We start from the raw sequence: 22700 nt of genomic DNA on the forward strand, positions 1-22700 counted from the left end.
CCGTGTTCAGCTTGTTACCCGTCATGTTTTGTTTTTGGAAGCGGCTATATCGAGCTGGATTCGGCTTCATTTTGAACTGAAATGTAAACACAGAGAGGCTAAGATTCAAAGACACCGCGTATATACTGTTGGGTATTAAAAAGGTAAACGTTAATCATGTTTGAGAGGTACAAAATATACCTCCTGTTGTAGTTTTGTAAATTGTACACTTGGGCCTAGTTAATTAAATTATTAATAATTAATATAACAAAATATTTCTGAACGGGATTATGTTAATCCCTTCTCTTCCTCCCCTCTTCTCTTCCTCCCCTCTTCTCTTCCTCCCCTCCTCTCTTCCTCCCCTCCTCTCTTCCTCCCCTCCTCTCTTCCTCTCCTCCTCTCTTCCTCTCCTCCTCCCCTCCTCTCTTCCTCTCCTCCTCTCTTCCTCCCCTTCTCTCTTCCTCTCTTCCTCCCTTTCTCTCTTCCTCCCCTCCTCCCCTCCTCCCCTCCTCTCTTCCTCCCTTCCTCCCCTCCTCCCTTCCTCCCCTCCTCCCTTCCTCCCCTCCTCCCTTCCTCCCCTCCTCTCTTCCTCCCCTTCTCTCTGCCTCCCCTCTTCCCCTCCTCCCTTCCTTCCATCCTCTCTTCCTCCCCTTCTCTCTTCCTTCCCTCCTCTCTCGTATCCGGATATTCACCCCCTGGACATTTACCCCCCGGACAACTACCCCCCGGACAACCACCACCTGGACCACTACCCCCTTAGGACAACTACCCCTTTAGGACAACTAACCCCCGGACAAATACCCCCCGGACAACTACCCCCTTAGGACAACAACCCCCTTAGGACAACTACCCCCTGGACAACTACCCCCCGGACAATTACCCCCTAGGAACAATTACCCCCCGGACAATTACCCCCGGACAATTACCCCCCGGACAATTACCACCCAGAAAACTATCCCTTTAGAACACCCTAACCACCCAGACCATTCAACAACCTGACTCTGCAACTATTAATTAATAACTATATTTTAATTCGTTACTTTGACGAATTACTATTCATTATTGTAAACAAAAGTAAAAGATTGAACATAAATATAGCCTGGTGGTATAAACTGAAGATTGTCACACATGATCATAGGATAGTCGAACGTATTATATAGTACTCCCTGTATTTACTGTAAAAACTGGGTTCGCTAATAATAATAATAATTTTTGCGTCAGGACAATGCTTCGATAACCACTGGTCTTAAAAGAATTAATTTTTGTCTCAAATTTGTCATTTTGTATTTTTGTACACTTGAAGAATAATATCACTTTTGATATTTGACCTCAATGTTCACTCACCGAATAAACGGCGATCTTTAAATAAATTCCCCTCAAATAAACGGTGACCATGTAACTCCCATGACACATCATATGGAATAATCGGCGTCTATTTTCATTAGATTATACTCCCTCCCATTGAATAAACAACTTTCTTCCAATAAATGTCCACCTAAAAACCACCTAAACAATAAACAGCCCAGGCCGTTTTTTTCAATAAATACGGTACTTTAAATCTAGCACATCTAGGGTCTAGCGTGCTGTTAAACAGAATAATCGGTTAAAAACGGGTGTTTCGAAACTAGAGACCCGAGACCAGAGACCAGAGACCCGAGACCCAATACGAAAAGGGAGACCTAAATATACGAAAAGAGAGACCCCACTATACGAAAAGGGAGACTCCACTATACGAAAAGGGAGACCTAAATATACGAAAAGGGAGACCAAATATACGAAAAAGGAGACCCAAATATATGAAATGGGAGACCCAAATATACGAAAAGGGAGACCCACTATAAGAAAAGGGAGACCACACTATACGAAAAGGGAGACCCTAATATACGAAAAGGGAGACCCAAATATAGGTCTCCCTTTTCGTATTGGGTCTCGTGTCAGGTCTCTGGTCTCGGGTCTCTTGTTTCGAAACACCCGTTAAAAACCGGGGGGTAGTTGACCGGGGGGTAGTTGACCGGGGGGTAGTTGACCGGGGGGTAGTTGACCGGGGGGTAGTTGTCCTAAGGGGGTGGTTGTCCTAAGGGGGTGGTTGTCCGGGGGGTTACTGTCCTAAAGGGGTAGTTGTCCTAAAGGGGTAGTTGTCCGGGGGGTAGTTGTCCGGGGGGTAGTTGTCCGGGGGGTAGTTGTCCTAAGGGGATAGTTGTCCGGGTGGTAAACATCCGGGGGGTAACTGTCTAGGGGGTAGGTGTCCTAGAACCCTCCTCTCTTCCTCCTCTTCCCTATATTTTTAGCTTATTTTGGTTTATTTATTTCATTTACATTTTAATGTTCTTTTTGCTATTTTGTTTATTTTATTATCCATACAGTATTACAGGTATTTTAAAAATAAGATGCAAATAAATTAAAATCAAACTCGTTCTTTTACTCCCTCTCTCCCCTACTCCTTCTGCCCCTCTCTCTTATCATCCTTCCTGCTCTCTCTACCCTCCCTCCCCTCCCTCTTTTCCCCTCTCTTCCCACCCTTCATTCTCTCTCTCTTTTCACCCTTCCTCACTTCTCTTTCTTCCCATACCTTCCTCCCTTCTCTCGTCCCACCCTTCATTCCCTCTCTCCCTCTCTTTTCCCACCTCTTTCTTCCATATCTCTTCTCACTCTTCCTGCCTTCTCTCCTGTCCCCCTTTCTCTTCCCACCCTTCATTCCCTCTCTTTTCCCACTCCTTCCTTTCCTATCTTTTCTCACTTTTCCTCTCTCTTCCCACCTCTTTCTCCTTCCAAATCTTCATTTCCTCCCTCTTTCCACCTTCCTCCCTTCTCTCTTCCTATCCTTAACACTCTCTCTTCCTGCCCCTTCCTCCCTCTCTCTTCCCATCCCTTCCTCCCTCTTTCTTCACACACCTTCCTCCTTCTCTCTTCCCACCCTTCCTCACCTCTCTTTCTACCCTTCCTTCCCTATATTTTCCCATCCTTCCTCTCCTCTCTCTTCTCATCCTTCATTCCCTCTCTCTTCCCACCCCTTCATTCCTTGCCCTATCTCTTTCCAGCCTTTATTCCTATCTTCCCATCCTTCCTCTTCTCCATCTGTCCATGCCTTCCTCTTCTCTATCTTCCCATGCCTTCCTCTACTCTATCTTCCCATGCCTTCCTCTTCTCTATCTTCCCACTTCTTCCTTCATTCTTTTTCTCCTCATCCCTTCCTTCCCTTCCTCTTTTCCTACCCCTTCCTTCCCTTGGAAAGGAAAAGCCCAATTTGTTTATTAATTGTATATAATAATGCAGTTGAGCACTCCTATGATCTGCTGTTATATTGTGAAAGATCTAATTAATAGATTCAAGGATGAAAACCTGTAAAAAATTAGTTATTATTTAGTACAAAATATTTTCCATGCATATAGAGATTCATGGAAATTTAATATCTAGAAAGTCAAAGAAAACATTATGCAAAATAAATGAAGAAAATTTGGTGTATTTTACCACCATACAGTACAATTATTTTGATCTGGTCACACCTTACAGATAGTGTATACCGATAAACTACTGTATGATAATTATCTGAACTTTTCATGTATTGAAATTGTTCAAAAGACATGGAATTTTGCACCTTGATTGAGAATGTAACACTATTTGATTTCATTCATAAATACTTTATTGTATTGTTCTACAGTTTATGTACACAGACAAATTGATCGTAAATATACAGTACAACAACAGAGAAATTGTCAACATCCCTTGGGGCCTATTCGGTGCTGAAACACTATCAATTCTGTTCATTAATCGCTGCCCAATATTATAATGCAATCTGATTGGAAGCCGAGGTTCTTTCAAATTAAGCTTGTCACACAACACAGTTAATGTATTCAGTTGTGTGTATGACAATCATGCATGCTAACTTATTACAGTACATCGTGTGATTTTACGTTCTGTTTTATGCTTTCTGGGAATTTGCGTATCATCGTTATACTCAGGTATGAGCTGTGTTAAATGTTTTTATCGCATGCTCTCAAGTGGTAATTTCTCTCACGTTGTAGTGTCTACGGTACAGTATTGTTTTGGAATATAATTGCTGTACTACAGGTATGATTTTGTTTACTGCATATTTTGTGTTTATACCAGTGTACAATTGTTGTATTAACAAATATGGAAGAACTTCTATTTCAAAGATTCAATATTGTTTGCTATTTCAGATTTTAAATGTCTAGTGAACATTAATTGTATTTGTATCTGCCAACTGAGCCTGTTTCATTTTAAATATGAATACTTAGTGGTATTTCTGGTTCTGTCAATGCTTAGTTTTCTCATCAGTGTTTCTACTGACAGTTAGCCTAAAAAAATCCTCAAATCATATAGCTTAATTTTAAATTATATGTAGTAGAAAATGTTTTTCTAATGTTGATAAGATATTTTAGTAAAAAAAATGCAGTATTTCTCAAAATATTTGTGACATTATTTGAGTACTTTGTACTGTACAATAATTGATGCTTTTCTATGAGCAGGCTGCAGTCAGCAAATGAATGGAATTAAACCTTGAATTTACCATTAGGATAATTAAAGCAAAAATTAATGAATTTTTAATTGGCCATTGTTTATAGGCTTGTATTTGTTCAGTAGGGAATAATAATTGTAATACTGTCAAGTATAGCAAATTATATTCTTGAAATTATGCATTGACAAATTTGAAATGTTAGCATCTTTGACAACCCCTACAATATTTAGAGTTTTTTAAATATTTTTGCATCTAAAAAAGTAAACTTTAAAATATATTTTGTTAGAATGTAATATTGTACAATCACAAGTGACAGTTGGAATGATCTGTGGATGTACTGTAAGAACAAAGGTTAAATGTGATGATGATGATGATGATGATTTTTAATTTGTTGAATAATATACATTTTTTTATTCTTCTACAAAAAGTTGAGTTTGCACTAATTTGGCAATCAGACTAAAAAGTAAAGAACTGTAAATTGTAATTTTTCAGATATGTAAACCAGCAAACATTAGCTATTGTTGATTTAATAATAACTAGAAAACTACTGTATGAACATTGTACAGTATGCCTAGAAACATAAAGTCAGTATAGTAGTCAGTATTAAAAAATGTTAAAGATTTTTATGTTACAGTAGTTTGTACAGCATTTGTAATTTTATGATAAATATGTGATATTTTTATGAACTGTATTCTTTTCTATTTTGATAGTGATATAATGAAAATCTGGACCCAAAGGTTAGACAGACCATTAAGTATACTCAAGAAAAGAAAATTATTAATTATTCTTACGCTATTTTTCTCTTCAATCGTCTACATAAAAATATATTTTGTGTTCTTAAAGAACGAATTAAAAGACTTTGACTTTCTCGAAGCACGTAAATGTCCGGCTTGTTACGGCACAAGCCTCTGTGGAAGTTTCCAGCGAGGTGAACTCGCTCTTGAATTATTTTACAAATTCCGAATGCTGGATGTTGTTAATGTTAAGAACGTGTTCTTTGGTCGCCACCAGGAGAAACCTGTCGTTTTTAAGAAACTCGGACATACGGACGAACTTAACCAATTAGATGCGAAGATATGTGAGCAAGGCAAAGATGCTACTGGTTGTGATGTGTCTCGCGTTATTTTCCAAAGTGACTTGATCAAAGCCATGGAAGATGGAAAACTGATGGTTGATGGTGTCAAGAGAATGTCAGATCTTGTTAGGTGTCCTTCGCAGCGTTTGCTTGATAGAATTTGGTCTCGGTACGATGAACGCTCGTGGATCGGTGGCGTAAAGCAACATCAACAACTCAATCTTGTAACAACATTATTCTTTAACCCAGAACCTATTTTATTACAGGTAATAATATTTTTGAAATAAATTTCTGCATGACGATCATCACATTTATCAGATGAAAACAATATTCTAATATTTAAAAAATAAAGTAATATATGATGATAAAATCTGTAAACTGTGCTACAGTATATGTTTTGATCTCTATCAGAGATCGTTATCAATCTTCTCAATATCACTTACATTACATGAAGAAGAATTAGTGTTTTCCGAAAGGTCTGCATTTTGCTATTTTTTATTTGTACCTCCCTTGAGATTTAGCCACTGAACCAATTTTGCCTTTTGGTTTTATATCAATATATATGATTCATAGTTACATTGAAAGGTACCATTTCCAAATTTGTTCAAGATCTCTTCCAAAACCTTCTAAAGAGAATCATTATTATCATTATTCAACCTGTTAGTGGCGGTTTCATCTCTGTTGGTTGACAACTGAATAAAATAAAATAAAATGAAATAAATTACTACCAAGTTCTGTATGTTGTCTATCTTGTTAATCTGTGGCAATGAAGTCATCTTTTAGGACTTCAACTTGCAATCTAATACTGTACATTAAAAGGCAATTAATGTTTTAATAAAATGCACCTCTGAGACTGAACATGCAACCCATGTGTTAAAGACCATTTAAACGTAATTGCTTATTTAACACTTGACACATTTGGGTTTAAGTAAACTTAAATTTGAAATCCAAATAATTCTCGTTACATATCTCATCATTTATGTCTACAGTAGAGTCAAGTCAAGCTGAACACAAAATTGTATTATCATACAATATTATTAATATCATAACCTATAAAAAAAAAAAAAAAATAGGTCAGAAATAAACTACTGTCAGAGTTTTCCTAAATAAAATTTAAATAAATTTGGGTTTTTTTTGGTTGTGGTGGTGGTTTTGGGATACTGTAACTTATTCTGATTAATTTATTAATTTCTAAAATATTTTATTAGAAATTTGCCTAAGAACATAAGATTTGAAACCTGTTGATACAAAAAATATATACTAACTGTATGGTTGCATCTTTACAGTTAGTTTTGCATAGAAATTAAAAATTTTGTTGAAAATAATGTTTTTCTATAAATATCCAATGCATTCTTGCTTATTTAAATTTACAGTTGTTGTTTGTTTGTTTGTTTGTTTGTTTGTTTCATTTATTTATTTTCCACACATTGAACAAAAGGAACCGATATGAACTATAAGAAAAGAAAAAAGAAGACAATGTGTTCGTAATGAATTTCTCTGTTATTTTATTATCGACCATTTTCGTGATGATATTTAGTTTTGACGTTATGAAATTTGTTTCCATTCAGCTAAAGTAAATTGAAATTATTATAGATTTCAAATTGAGAAAATAAACTTAAGTACGACTTTCACACTTAGTATAAATAAATATATAACAAACTGTAAACATAAACGCTTACAAACGGTTTATGGACTTGCACAATTTCAAATTCTATTGGCGTCGGATAGATGCAGTGTGTTCATTTGTGTTTTTACTGTTTTTTACATCGAGAAAGAGAAAAGAAAATTTGTTTTACTTTTATTTCCAGACGTTTCCAAAAAAAGATGGCTGGCCATTTCCGGGATATGAGGGTGCCTGCGGACGCTTCATCGTTGAGGAAAATATCGGCCCATCATTGCGTTCGTTCTATAACCATCCGTGGGAAGACCGTGTGAAGATTGCATATCAGGTACGATTCTAAGCTTGGACCCAAAAAATAAGGTGAATACAAGCCTGTAGCTAGGGAGTTTGTAGGTATGAGTGAACCCCCCTTTCTGCCAAAGTGCCCATTTCAAACTGAAGACCAGCAAAGTGATACATGCTTAAAACTAGCCTAACATGTCGGTTTTTTCCCTTTGTATTGCAAAAAGTGCCTTTTAAAAGGGTTATTTTCTCTACAAAAGAACCCCCTTTAAAAGTCCTGGCTATCAAGCTAAGAATTGCGGTTTCTTGCCCGAAGACAGACTAATACTTGAAGTAATAATCGATATTTGGTTATTAAAAAAAAAAATCATGTTAATTATATTCTTAAATCCTACTCAAGTATAATCCCAGCGCCTCAAACTAAATTCAGACAAAAGACCACATTCTATACGGAGGCCCCCAGAGACTATCGACCATAGTACGGTATCATTAGATAATTTGAAACATTGTAAGCCATAAGTGATTGAACTTTGTGTCCTGGTCAATTTGTGGCAGCCATATTAGATGGAAACATACTGTACAGTATTAAGCTTGGTGTATTCTATTTGAGTTGGCAATGTACAGTAGTATAAATTCCATAAAATCTTTCCTCTCTCAGTTCTTTTATCTTTAGATCCATACTAATATACAGTAATAATAATAATACCAATATTATTAATAATTAACAATAGAATGTCAATAATTTTCCTGTCAAACAAATTAATATTGACTCAACGTTTAACTAAATAAAAGTCCTAATGAAGCACATCAGTGTGATGTTTTGTTAGTACACTTGATTTTAATTAGACTTTAGATGCCACGGTGTCTATGTTATCAGTGTTTATTGATTAACTTGAGTCAGACGTACTGAGTTGTCAAATTTATGTCTTGCTGAAACAGATTCTTCGAGTTCGAGTTTGCTTTTATGTGATCGTCATGTATAATTATTTAGAAAATGTAATTTTAAGAATAATGTTATTGTATAAAGGTTTGCATGGCGATTTGAAAGCTTAGTATAAAATTAGGTTTGCGGTACACCAAAAGATATTGAAATCAACGTGTCGGTTGTTTTGCTATAACCTACTTCTAGGCGCAGGCAAGTAAAGATGATTTGAATGTAAAGTAGCACAGCCTAAGGTGTCGGTAATCATAGAATACATTTAGTATTAATTACTAGATTTCAAATTTTATTTTATGTGTTGCCTGTGTTTCTGATCGTAAAAATAAAGAAATATATTAATTTTCTTAAATTTTATAATTTTTTAAAAATTGCATCTTTTAGTACTGTATTGGGAAAGTTCTATTTTCTAGATATTATATTTGTTTTTCATTCAAACTTTTGCAAGAACAGATGGAGTAAAGGTTTAAAGTGGGTACTGTAAGGTACAAGAATAGCTTTAATATGAACCAGCATAAATATGTACACTGTTAAATCAATGCACATAAAATATATATAGTCTGCTTTTACCACTCAGATTCTTTTACGAAATGAGATGAAATATTTATAGGAATCAATCTCGTTTGATTCTTAATGGAGTTGACATCAAATAGTTAGAATTATTATGACCAAGTGTAGAATTACAGCCAGAAATTGTTTGATATTTCATTTTTTTGTTAAGAAATACTTAAATCATTTCGTTCATCGTACGATCAAATTTACTTGAGAATTCTCTGACAATTTCAGTGCAATGAACTCTTGAAGTAAGGTTTCTGAGAATTTTTTTTTGGGCTGCAGATGTAGAAAACCAGTAACTTTCTACTACTACTGTATTACTGAAACCGAGTCTGTATGTTCTGTCAATTGTCATCACCTTGATTCTTTTTCAACCATGGCACCATTTTTAACTATTAACTTTATTGCATATTAAAAATACTAAATAGTGGCCCAATTGCTAAATTGCATGTCAACATTATATAATATTTAAAAAAAAATTAATATAAAATCATATAAAAATACTGTAGAAGATACTGTATATTAATACAAATATATAACAATAACAAAACATAACAAAAATCAGTATAAAAACTCAATGGTAATAACTAATATACAAAATCAACATAGGAACAGACTTAAGCAGCTCATGATGGGGACCTTCGGAGAGAATGGTGGCACACACCCTGCCCCAAACCAATCACGCCTTATTGGGATTGGAAACCAATCATGTTTAAAACTATTAATAGAAACTACCAAACTAACTCTCCTATTTTACTATAAGAAATGTAACTACTGTAAGTCAGTTGCATTTTTGCAAATGGTTCAGTGAAATAATCTTGTAGTCAATTCAGTGACTCTACTTAAACTGTAATCAATGTTGATTTTAATGAAATGTGATCTGATCAGAGGTTAATAAGGGAAAATGACAACTATTTGATTGCTTCAATGATTCGTGATGAATGTGTCATGTAGAGTTTATATTAGAGATAAATTGACAGAGAACAAGAAGATGGCAGTTATCTCACATAACCTGACATTGAGATGGAAAATATTAGAGATACATTGACAGAGAACAAGAAGATGGCAGTTATCTTACATAACCTGACATTGAGATGGAAAATCATTGTTGTATGTTTCACACAAAATTCAGATGGCTTTACTGTACAACTATGAATGTTAACAATGCTGAGGTGGATTGTTAAATTGATAAGATTGTAATACAAAAAAAAACGAAGATAGAATTCAAAACAATGTCAAATGTTAAAGATTCTGTACACTGCAAATTTTAAAAGAAAGTTTATTTTTAAGAAAAAATAATTTTTCTGCTTATAAACATTCAAAGTTAACAAGATTTTATGATAGCAAAGGGCATGTTGGATCAATCAACACATACATTTGCTGTCACCTAATTAGTATCTTCAGGAAAATAATCTTTAACTTTAAATCTTTAAATTAAATCTTGTGTTCATAGTGTAAAGAGAAATTATCTTTTCTCTGGATCAGTGCTTGACAAAACATTCATTCTTTTTTCCCCAAGAAGTGCTTTTTTGGATTTTTTTTCTTCAGATCTTTGTATTCAATATTCTAAATTTGCCATCTTTTCCAAAGAAATACTCTAAAAATAAACTAATTTCATTTTACTATAATTACACAGTTAGATTTATGACTACACAATATGTATACCATTAATGCATACAGTTTCACTTCTTTGTAACTATAGCTTTTAAAATAAAATTAAGTCAGAATTTTCACATTGCAACATAATGCATTTATTGCACATCAATTTAATTCCTGATATTAGCTGATGTAAATCCAATCTACTGTACTCTATCGTTCTGTAATAACCTTTGATGAAGGAAAAAGTACAAAAAGATTATGATTATTATGTAAAATTGTCATATTAAATACAGTGTAATCTTATAAGCTCCTTGGATGGTAATGTCCCATTCCAAGCGTGGCGTTTTCAGCTAAGTACCGTGATCATTTAAAGTGCCATAGCGTGTGAAAGTGTTCATCATACATCTCCACCAAATTAAAACCTCTAATGTAAAAGCAGAATTATTAGATAGATTATAATAATGTTCAATAGCGCAAAATGCAGGGGACAATCAACAGAAGAAATGTTAAAGAAGAGCAAAAGATTAATTATGAAAGTACAATTTAATAAAGCCCAAAAGCACCACACTGAAACATTATTTTCGCATTTAAGGCACAAAATATTTGATACCATGTTTAAAGATTCCTTAGTAGTATCAATTAACTGTATTAATTCGTCTTTGTATTTCCCCTTTCACCTTGCCTACCAAATATACCATTACCACACACCAGCCCTGTGTTATTGCATGGCATGCACCCTGGTGTGTGTAAACTCTGGAGTTTGCTAGGCACCGTTAAAGGGTTTATAATACTCTGAGTAGGTCATAGGTCAGGTATTATTCATAATAGAAAGTATACACTTTTCCCAAAGAATCGCTGTTGTCCAATGAGTTTAACAATAATGCTGATACTGTATTAAAGCAAAGCAACATACTGGAACAAAACATAACTTGTGAAGTACAAGCGCATTTGGGCACAAAGTTTTTGAGAAGGCATTATAGTACTTGATGCATTTGAATAATTGATTTATCCATGATTCTATAGTAGTACAGTACAGTAGATTTGTCAATTAACAATGTTAATTTGTTTTGTTATCTAATACCAACTACATGGGTCAAGCATTATTTAAATATAATGTGTGTGTGTCTACTTGACTTGTTATTTACACAGATGTGATGGAGATTTTAGTTTAGTATCGAGATCAGTATTTACTGTACTGTAGGTAAAGTAGTTCATAGGAACTTATAATATTGAAACAACCAATGACAATGGCAACAAGAGTACTGTAGGTCTACCTGTGTACCCACATGAATTAATTTTTAGATTTGACCTTGACGACCTACAATATTTAATGCGAACTCGTTATTTCTTATACCGAGCTGCACCAACCCACCAAGTTAGAATGCAACTCATAGTCTCTGAATAAACCCAAACCTTTTATGAATTATATTAAGAACCTTTGACAAGAAAAAAAAACTCTCCGCTTTCCACTGAGTGTTCTTGTTTATGGGTTATGGGTACTTTGCATCATTATTTTGGTTTGAAAAAGCAAAGCAAAGCTTTCTAAAAATGGGCCACAACTCCCTAATGGAGAATTACCAAGAAACTTGCAGCATTTCTTTAAATAGAACTATACATTAAAAAAAAATTTCATTTCAGGCAATAATTTCTGAAAAAACATTTCGCACTTCCTAATGTGATGAGTTCAATCATCTTATGTTAGAAAACAAACTCAAAATATTGATTAATTAAATAGGAAACATAGAACTATTTATTCAACAACATTTATTTTATATTAGGTAACAGTAACACAATTCTTGGGTTTCTCAGCTGTTTAGATGAAAGAATTAACCCAATAATCGTGTAACATGATTTTCTGTGGAAGACAGATGGCACGAGTGTTGCAAAGAAGTTTATTATGAATGAATTGTATTGTAATATTTACAGTACATGTTTATTAATGCATTGCTATATCCTTGAGGCTATTTTCATTTAAAAGCAAGCCGACGAAATCTATTATGCCCCGAGCGGAAACAATGCCACAATGGGTATATCATGTGTTTGTTTGTTCTTAATAGCAATGTGTAAAATGGGAAAGTTAATTTAAAACACCAAGTTAAATCATAATTTTGACATTATCACTGACTAGTTCCAATTTATACACTGATAAATACTGTTTTATTTTTACCTTTGACTTGATATGATGATAGCAAATGCCAAACGAAGTCAATCGTGTGTGATAGATGTGGCCTATATTTATTTTAACAGATGTACTGTACAAAGTTGCTGTAAAATTATTCATTTTGACAATTTCATATTTATTCTATTTTAAAGATCGAACTTTTCAAAACATCTGTACTTTTTAAAATCAAATCATTACTTACGCTGAGAAGGAGGTGATATTAAAATTGAAGAAAAAAAAGAGGTGTTTTTTTTTTATTTCTTGAAATGATAATAATTTCGATATTGAATACAAAAGGATTGGAAGAGGAAACCGACCTATGTGATGAGCACATGATTCGAACCCACCATCACACTGTGTCACATGCTCTTAGAAAAAACAATTCCTAAAAAATTCAATGAATTATATTTTCTTTGCAGTTAACTCAACTTTTTGAACGTCTGACAAACAACGAAGATGACTACGTTTTATATTTAACAGATGTGTCCTCCGACAATTTTGCCGTGGCGCCGGATGGATCAGTGTACATTGTAGATGCTGAGAATATCATTGTTGTGGATAAACAACAGATTAGAAAGGGTATTTTTTAACTTAATATTTATCATAGCTTTACAATGGCATATAGAAAACAGTGGTAGTGTTTTAATAGGGATCAAGTTTAAATTATTTTACTGCAGTTTCTGCAGTTACTATTGCAATAATGGACTTTTAGTTTGTTTTAATGTTTTATTCTGAGGCATTGACTGCAATAAACAGTGTGTATGGTTTCCATCTCAAGCTTTCTACCTAATTGCATAAACAGGTTTAAAGAGCAAACAAATGTAGTTTACTCATGCAGTAAATGCAATTATTAATTTTACCATGATCCCTAATAAAAGGTATAAAGTCTACTGTATTCATAACCAGAGGGCACACCTTTGATGTTTATTGACTCTTATGTTTCATACTGCATGTTTTGTCAGTCAGGCTAAGAATGGTGTGAGATTTGGTAATGTTTAACTCTGACATTACAATTCACAATAATACCAGTACAATTTTACTTCCTTAATGGAAAATTATAGACCTTTATAATTAAAGAAATTCCAACTGTAGAAATATCCCAAGATTTCCATGTGAAAAATGCTAATTAAAACTTTAAAAAATAACTTCTTTTAATCTGATCAATCTAATTAAATCTAATTAATGAATCAAATAATTCTTTCACTCGCCACATTTACAACAACTCCTTAAATCCCACCTTTTTAATTTGCACTTTTAAACATTAATTAATTTTGTGCTTTTTTCATTTTCTGTTGATTGTTCAGCGCTCTGCATTTTGCTCTATATAAATTGAACATTACTATTTTTATCATTTTCATTGATGTTGAATTTAAGTAATTAAAATATTTTGTTATTATTTTGTCCATTTTTTGAATTAAGGAAATTAAAAAAAAAAATTCTCTTTCACATATGCAACTAAAAATTCATTGAGCACTCTCAGTCATACAAACCAACTGTTTGAAGTGGAAATGGAAATGCTTTTCAATTATGCTATCCATTTCATCAGAGTGTATTTTTACTCTACAATTACATCTAAATTTTTGCATTAAGGAAGTTCTGTTTTCTGTAATTTGATTTTTTCTTCCGATTTTTGACGATGAAGTTGATTGATATGCTTAGATGTTACGATTCATTATGGCTGAGCGTTGCTGACTCTAAATGTCAAATATTTTATGATCGATCCTTGCGTGATTTGCTTTTACATCGCGTAGCACTAAATAAATTACACAATTCTGTCTTGATCGAACTATAATTCGTTCATTCATTCTTTCTTCCGAAATTACTGTACGCTTTTCACATTTGTCTGTTTAGAGCAGGATGGTTTGTTATTTTGTTATACTGTAGTACATTTGTCTGTTTAGAGCAGGATGGTTTGTTATTTTGTTATACTGTAGTACATTTGTCTGTTTAGAGCAGGATGGTTTGTTATTTTGTTATACTGTAGTACATTTGTCTGTTTAGAGCAGGATGGTTTGTTATTTTGTTATACTGTAGTACATTTGTCTGTTTAGAGCAGGATGGTTTGTTATTTTGTTATACTGTAACATTTGTCTGTTTAGAGCAGGATGGTTTGTTATTTTTGTGTCCTTACAAATATTCCTTTACTTGTTTTTCCTAAAAGATGCCCATTAACAAAAAATATTTGAATTATTTATAAAAAAAAACATAATACGTAAATGAAAACAACAATCTAAAGGTTTGGTTTTTTAGTAGGATCTCAAATTGTCACTCCGATTCAAAGGACATACATTTTAATTTTTCATTTTTTATTCATTCCTTCTTTGGTATGCCCCCATTAAGGGACTCCTGCCTATAAAACGAATTAAGGCAATATTTATTTATTTATTTATTTTCAATCTTTCTACATAGCAAAAAAAAACAAACATATAAGTATAACAGGGGAGTAGCGGAAAAGCAAAAGTATAAAACTGTCATCTTGTGATGTGCTTGACCAGCCCCTGTCAACTTGAACGATACAATAACACCGACATTTAACAAATTTAGAAAAATACATAGAAAAATATGGTATAATAAAATGTTAACAAAAGTGTTATAAAAATGCAATTGCTATCTGAACAATCTGATTGTGTAAAAGTTAAAAATTCTGATTGTATAAAAGTTAAAAATTCTGATTGTATAAAGGTTAACAATTCTGATTGTATAAAAGTTAAAAATTCTGATTGTATAAAAGTTAAAAATTCTGATTGTATAAAAGTTAAAAATTCTGATTGTATAAAAGTTAAAAATTCTGATTGTAAATATGTGCTTTAACACAGCCAATCCCTATTAAGGAGACACCCTAATAATGTTACACTTTGGTCATGAAGGTGTCCCCTTACTGTAATAGGGGTCTACTGTAAAATACTGTAGCACTTTATGACCAACCCCTTGTTATACTATAGGATACCCCTATAAAATTAATCATTTATAGTTCTTTTTTTGTTCTCCATATGTCTGATTTCTGTACCATAAACAAATTAAATAAATATTTTTTAATTTCAATGTACTTCCTCATTTGAATTGAAATAATACGTCTGCTGTTTTAATTTGATTTTTTTATGGCAAATCTATAAACATTTATAACTATAAACACCCTTTAACACAAAATAATAACAATAATTTGTTACATCTAATACTGCAAAAGTTAGAAAACAAAAGCAGAAGCGTTTTATTATTTGTTTTTCTTCAATTCATCAACTGTTAACATTTTATTCATTTATTAATTACTACATGTCATTCAATTTTCTATTATTTATTCATTTTTCATTAATTTTAATGATTTTCTGTCTGTCATCCATCACATTCTTCATATTTCTTGTCACCGGTTGGGTGACAAAGTGACAAGAATGAGAGAATGTAACTGTTCTATTTCACAGGTTCTATAGTCTACAGAATCTTATTTATACAGAGACAATGAGAACGTTGTGTGTCAAATATTAATTTTTATACAGTCAACTCTTTTATGACTGGCCTAGTGTATTCTAATGGTCAAAATGAATTTTGGACCTTATGACCTCAAGAAAAGTCTGGTTTTGGGAGAGTTTCCGGTTTTCAGAGAGTCCAGTATTGGGAGAGTTGACTTCAATACATAACTGAGTGTAATCTCAGCTCTAGACCGTGTTTCGATTTAATTTTGGTCATTCAGACAAAAATTGAAACACAGACTCAGGTGGACTAACGTAAGACAATTACTACAGACTTGGGGCAAGTCTAAACTAAGTGGATTCTTCTATTTGATTGGATAATTTTTAGTGGCAGAAGTTCGATCTAATTGTTCTATTTTTATAAACATTTTATCTGACCGGTATGGGACTTTGGGGGGGGGGGGGGGGAAGTATTTACCTTGTGAAATTAAATAATTTGGAGTCTGCAAAAACATACTGTAATAAATGGCTTTGAAACCTACAATGGATAGAATTGATACTTTGCACCCGGATGGATCATTCCTCATGTTCATCATATCTACTTTTCAAGTATGACTATTCAAACCAAACTATACTATTTTACACTATGCGGATGCAGTGTGTCTATTGATTAATTTGCAGTGAACAACAACTTTACTTGTAAATTTACCAAGGTAAATTCATAAATAGCTTCTGGCTAGTATATGTACAGTAGTCTATGTGGAGCCAATATCTGTGTTAATTGATTCCTGATTTACAGTAATATTTACTACTCTGCTAATATACAATAAATTATTCAAAATCCAAAATGATTTGGCATTTCTGAATAGTACAATTACTTCCCTTTATTATAAAGGGAAAGCATAAAAGTATATCAAGTTGCCTTTCCTTGTTAGGGACTTAAGCTCTGTATACAATATCAAACTAGTTTGAAAAAAAAAAATGTGCCCAAATATGGTAGTGATATACCCAAGTATGGTAGGGATATACCCAAATATGGTATTGATATATATGGACACATCACATATTTTTGTCACATGAAATTTGATAGTGTGGACAGAGCTTTACTATATTAGAGTTTTCTTTAAGTTTATACTATAGTGAAACTCCTCCTTTAGGACACCCCTATTCAGGGTACACCTTCAATAAGAAAACAGATTCATGTGAAATGAACAAGAAGTAACACTGGCCATAAATTATTCAGAGGACATCCCTGAAGGTGTCCCCTTAAGATTTAAATACTATAGAGGAGTGTAATAACAATATAAAATCTATGTTATTCATTTTATATTACCATTTACACACAACGCGGAGCGGATGGGCGGTATTTGCTACACGGTTTTCCGCTTACCGTTACTGCTAGTCTGTGTAAATTGGCCTTTAAACTGTAGTTGTATATTAATAATTTTTCATATCATTATAAAGGGTTATTTCTTGTTAAATTAATAACCATATTTGCGGTAATGAAAGTAATCTTAGGACCTACAAACTTATGGATTAATGGCAGCATTAGTGGAAGCCACCTAAAAAGCCAAACAAATCTAAATCACCCTGTCGCCAACCAATCTGCATACCAAATGTGGACACCTTTATATTATGACCCTTATGTCCATAAATTGAATGTTAATGTAAAAACACTAAATCTAAACACAATATTAAACACTTAATTTCTGTTAATGATGTTTAAAATGTTATATCTTTGTTTAGATAAACCAGAAAACTGGGACGTACCATTTGAATCCGATCATGATGATTGTGTAGGATGTCTGTCATTTTTTGCTGACCTGTTGTGCACACGGTTACAGACTGACCATAACTACTATGCTATGTGCCATTCCATTTTAGGTTTGTGTTGCATGATGTAGAGCTGTAGATTCATGGTTAACGTGCCAATTCAAGATCCAGGGTTCAATCCTAACCTAGTGCCATGGTTCTCCTAACTTTGTGCCAGGGTTCTCCTAACTTTGTGCCAGGTTTCTCCTAACTTTGTGCCAGGGTTCTCCTAACTTTGTGCCAGGGTTCTCCTAACTTTGTGCCAGGGTTCTCCTAACTTTGTGCCAGGGTTGTATATTTGTTTCTCTAAACCTCAAATTAAATTTATTTTATAAGCACGATATATTTACCCATCCTATAATTGGCATGTAGAACCCTCTTTTGTGACACTCCAATTAAAGGGTCACTCCTTAATTAACCCAAATAAGGGGAAATATTTGTTTGGTCAGAAGGTGTCCCTTTTAAAGAATGTATTTCTTTTTTCTAATGCAAAAATAATAATAGGTCTGATATGGTTCCCCTGAATATGGATTAACCATTATTTTATAAAAAAATTTATTTTTTTTCATACATCATTTTCCTTCGTTCGTTTCATGACAAAGTGTCCTTTTTGTCAAGCTTAAAATATTTGATAAATAAAAAATAACTTTATTCTTATGTTGAATAATGTAGATACCTGTATATATTTGAAAATTTCTTTGTTTTTTATAGGTCCAGAAACTCAGTTCCCAATTGTGAAAGGAGGTTTATTACACGACATTCCCTTCACGCTTCCTGAAAAACAACAGTTGTTGGATCTAATAATTGAGTGCCAAAAACCAAAAAACCACCTCGGTCGTTTTAAAGCTTTCCCTGCCCTCTCGGCACTTCTAAAGAAATTAGCAGAACAAGGCCGGTAACGAAAACTGTTTTAAGTCTTGGCCGTTTCTAATATTCATTTGGAGTACTTGTTAAGGAATTGACAGAACAGGGTCAAAGGTGATCAGGGTGATATGATCAGATATTTATGTCATTGTGAAAGTCGTTTCTTGCGCGAACCAATAAAAATATTGATGAGGTTCAATATAGTAATATTGATTAAAACTGGCATTCACAATGTAAAAAGCTCTCTCTATTCAAGCCTGTTCTTGCTCTATCTTGCGGCATTTTCAGGTTCAAGCGAAATGAGATTGGGGCCTCAGGCTTAGAAATCAACGGGTTATTTTTCTTTATTTAAGCAATACATTAACTGTTTTGCTGAAGTTAACCAAGTGATCGGTAAATCAATTTTTCTTTATTGTTTAAGTGCCTTTTAAAAGCATTAGGCTCGTTAAGTGAATCTTTTTTATATAATATATTTGAATAAATGCGACAATTTTAGTAATTCATTTTAGAGCTGGGAAAGGAACACTCAACACATCCTTTGCAGTTAACCTCATTTACCCATAATTTATTCAATTAAATTATTCCTTTTAAAGATTTTGTTATTTATTATTAATTTATAATTTACTTTATTGTCCCCTAAAAACATAACACATGAAGATTATTAAAATCAAATTTTGTAGTTTTAACAAAGTTAATTACTTCCGTAGAAAAAAAAAAATATTTTCACTTATAAAATGACAAAATAAATGGTTAAATTCAACCAAAAACCCATTGGCTGGCAGCCAATTTGACTATTTTTTGCTTTAAATTACAGTTTTTTCAGATAAATATTTTTTTTTTCCAATCCAATTTTTGGTCAAAGTGGATAACTATTATGCAACATTTAATGGCATATTCAACAAAAAATTATATTTCAGGGGGATACATCTTTAATATTATTTATAGGTACAGTTACATTTTTTTTACTATTTAATACATTTTACATCTTTCAAGACAAGTAGGAGGAATTGCCTCAGTGTACTAGTCCACACATCAGTGACTAAACCTGTACCCACATTAACTTTCTTTAGGAGCATGGTGTGGGTACACCGGCCACCCAGTTAGTACTAAAAACAAAAACCAACTACAAGGGCGTTGTTTCTGGACAGCCATAAAACCCTGCCAGCCCGTCATGCTAGGTCATGGGGCAACTAGAAATAGAACTAGAAAAGCTGGAAATTAGGACACAAATGAATTTACCCTCATTTTGTTTTCAATAATAATTTATTTAACTTTTATTTATAGGTTAATGTACATATTGGTTTTTATGACTACTGTAATTATGTATTAATTAGTTTAATAAAACAGCCATTATCCTTAATTTATTTACCCATAATTATTTTCAATTGAATTATTTATTTGAATATTAGGTTATAGTGAATTAAGTGTTTTTTTATACTGTGTTATTATAGTAAAATTGATTGAAATTAATAATTTAATTAAACACCAATAATTAATAAAACACCAACCGTCCTTGATTTATTTAACCCCATTTGCCGCATAATTATTTCCAATTTAATTATTTATTTGAATATTAGGTTTAAGTGAATTAAGTTTTTTTTATACTCTTATTGTAGTAAAATTGTTTGAAACACCCAACCATCCTTAATTTATTTAACCCCATTTGGCGCAATTTAATTATTATTTATTGGTTCACTACCATTATTAGTTGCTGTATGTTGCATGGTTTTATTAAGCTTAGTTAGTTCCCACTAGGACGCAATGCAAGGACGTAGAGGTAACGTAAGTGAGTTGACCAATTGCAAGTGATTAATTATTCAAACTGTCGATTGTCATTGGTCAACACGCTTACGTTGCGTTTGCAGTACTTCTTCTTCTTCTATAAGGAGCAAAGCTACTGCTCCACTAAGGGTCCCATTGTGACATCGGCACAGCCAACTACGGCGCCAATACGTCTGTCCACAACAGTGTGTGTATATAAATGAACTAGTACACCGGGGTAACCCCCTACTCGTCTCGAAAGATGTACACTGTACTAGGTTCTTTAAAGTGCACATGAGCCACATGTACACTGGACCTACGGTTTATAGTCCTTATCCGAGAAGACTTGTTCTACCACCAGAACCATGGAGCGAGTGATCCTCGAACCCTTGCCAATGTTATGGCTATGAATTTCGGTTCCACTGTCTTCACCGCTCAGCCACACTCACTCAGTACGGTATCTACTAACCGTCTTTTGCATTAATTCTTCTGCCTGTAAAAAATGTAGAAAAAAACACAATCCTATTCAGAATTACCAGATATTTGGTATTCGGCAAATGCTAATAAAATATACAGTGTACAATTTATACAATTTTAAAAGTAGTACAGCATACAATTTCTTTTCATTTATATACTATCAATGAATTTGTATAGTGTGTTTGTGTGCGTGCAATACAGTATTATAAAAATTGGGCATTTTATTTTAAAATGTTGTTTTTTTAAAAACTTTTTTAAAACTTTTTTTTGTATAACTGTTATCTATATTTTCGTACATGGTTTTTTAAAGAAATAACAACTGCTTATGTGATGCAAATTTTGTAGGAAGTACACCGATTTCCGATACTGTATCTATAATTAGTACAAATTCTGTGTTACAGTGTCACATCTATCACATGGAATGCCTGTATCATACTAACCCTGACATTACAGTTGTCAGAATTTGCCATATACACGTGCTATATAGAGTGAATTGTACCATATTATATAACTAAATAACAAATTAATTTACCTAAATACCTGTATTTTTGTGTAAAATAAATGTGCTTGTTTTTATTTGATATAATGTCCAGTAAGTTGAAATAATACACATTTTACATAATAGATATGAAGTAATAATAAAATAATAATTTAATAATAAATACAAAGTTATAAATAAATAATTATAGACAGCTCAGGGTGTTTTTGTTCCATTATTATTTTTGTGTACTGTTAACATACTTACTGTAGTTCACTCACCTTCTATCATATATTAATATAATTATTCTGTGTGTGCTAGTAACCATACTGTCTGTTCACTAATAAAACAATATTGCACTCTGTATCATATATAACTTTTTAAAATTATTCATTATATGGCTACAACTCGGGGTGTTTATAATTTATTATTTTTTGTTTACTAGTGATAAACTCATTTCACAAATAATGATATAATAATGCCTCATCATAGTATTCTTTGTGCTAGTAGTAACCATACTAAAATTTCCCTCCTATCATATTTTTGTTATTATACATATGGCTATGTTAGCTGATGTTTTTTTAATATAGAAATATTAAATGTGTATAGTTTATCAAGATATAAAATAAGTTCTCGGTAATACATCTAAAGATAGCTTCTCTTTTATATTATGAACTATTTATCAAACAATTAGTAGTTTTGTCGGAATACTAATTAGGAAAATAGTTTTTTTTTTTTTTATATTATGACTGCAGTATTATAAATAGGGCCTATTTATAACATGTGTAGTCTGGGCTCCAGACGGAGTTTTGTCTTATTATTAGTGAAAATATAAATATTTTTGCACATATAATTTTAAATAATACATTTCATAAATATACATATAACTTTTCTGGCTGTTTACTTTATCGTTTTGATTTAGCTTTTCGCTTTTTATTTTTGTATCTCCATTGAGATCCAGCCACTGATACCCACAGCATTGTCATTTTTTTCAGTAATTTGCCTTTGGATTTATATATATATATATATATAATATAGCCAATAAATTAAAGACTAATATTAAATAAATAATATGAATTGTCCCCCAAAAACATGAAAAATGAGGTTGTTTTGTAGTGTTAATAAAGTTAAATCACTTTTGTGGGAAAAAAAACGGAAAAATATAATGTTTTCACTTATAAAATGACAAAATAAATAGTTAAATTCAACCAAAATCCC

At 32.7% G+C, this 22700-nt stretch overlaps 1 protein-coding gene across 1 annotated transcript; it reads left to right on the forward strand.

Moving 5' to 3' along the window:
• The first annotated feature begins 16 nt into the window (after nucleotides 1-16).
• On the forward strand, nucleotides 17-21645 carry LOC140050007 (divergent protein kinase domain 2A-like). Its single transcript, XM_072094988.1, has 6 exons — nucleotides 17-143; nucleotides 5167-5797; nucleotides 7340-7480; nucleotides 13106-13265; nucleotides 17837-17974; nucleotides 18614-21645. The coding sequence occupies exons 2-6, from the start codon at nucleotides 5174-5176 to the stop codon at nucleotides 18799-18801; spliced, it is 1251 nt and encodes a 416-aa protein (XP_071951089.1). The 5' UTR covers nucleotides 17-143; nucleotides 5167-5173; the 3' UTR covers nucleotides 18802-21645.
• Nucleotides 21646-22700: the final 1055 nt, after the last annotated feature.

The sequence above is a fragment of the Antedon mediterranea genome, chromosome 5 (genome assembly GCF_964355755.1).
Source record: "Antedon mediterranea chromosome 5, ecAntMedi1.1, whole genome shotgun sequence".
Classification (NCBI taxonomy): domain Eukaryota; kingdom Metazoa; phylum Echinodermata; class Crinoidea; order Comatulida; family Antedonidae; genus Antedon; species Antedon mediterranea.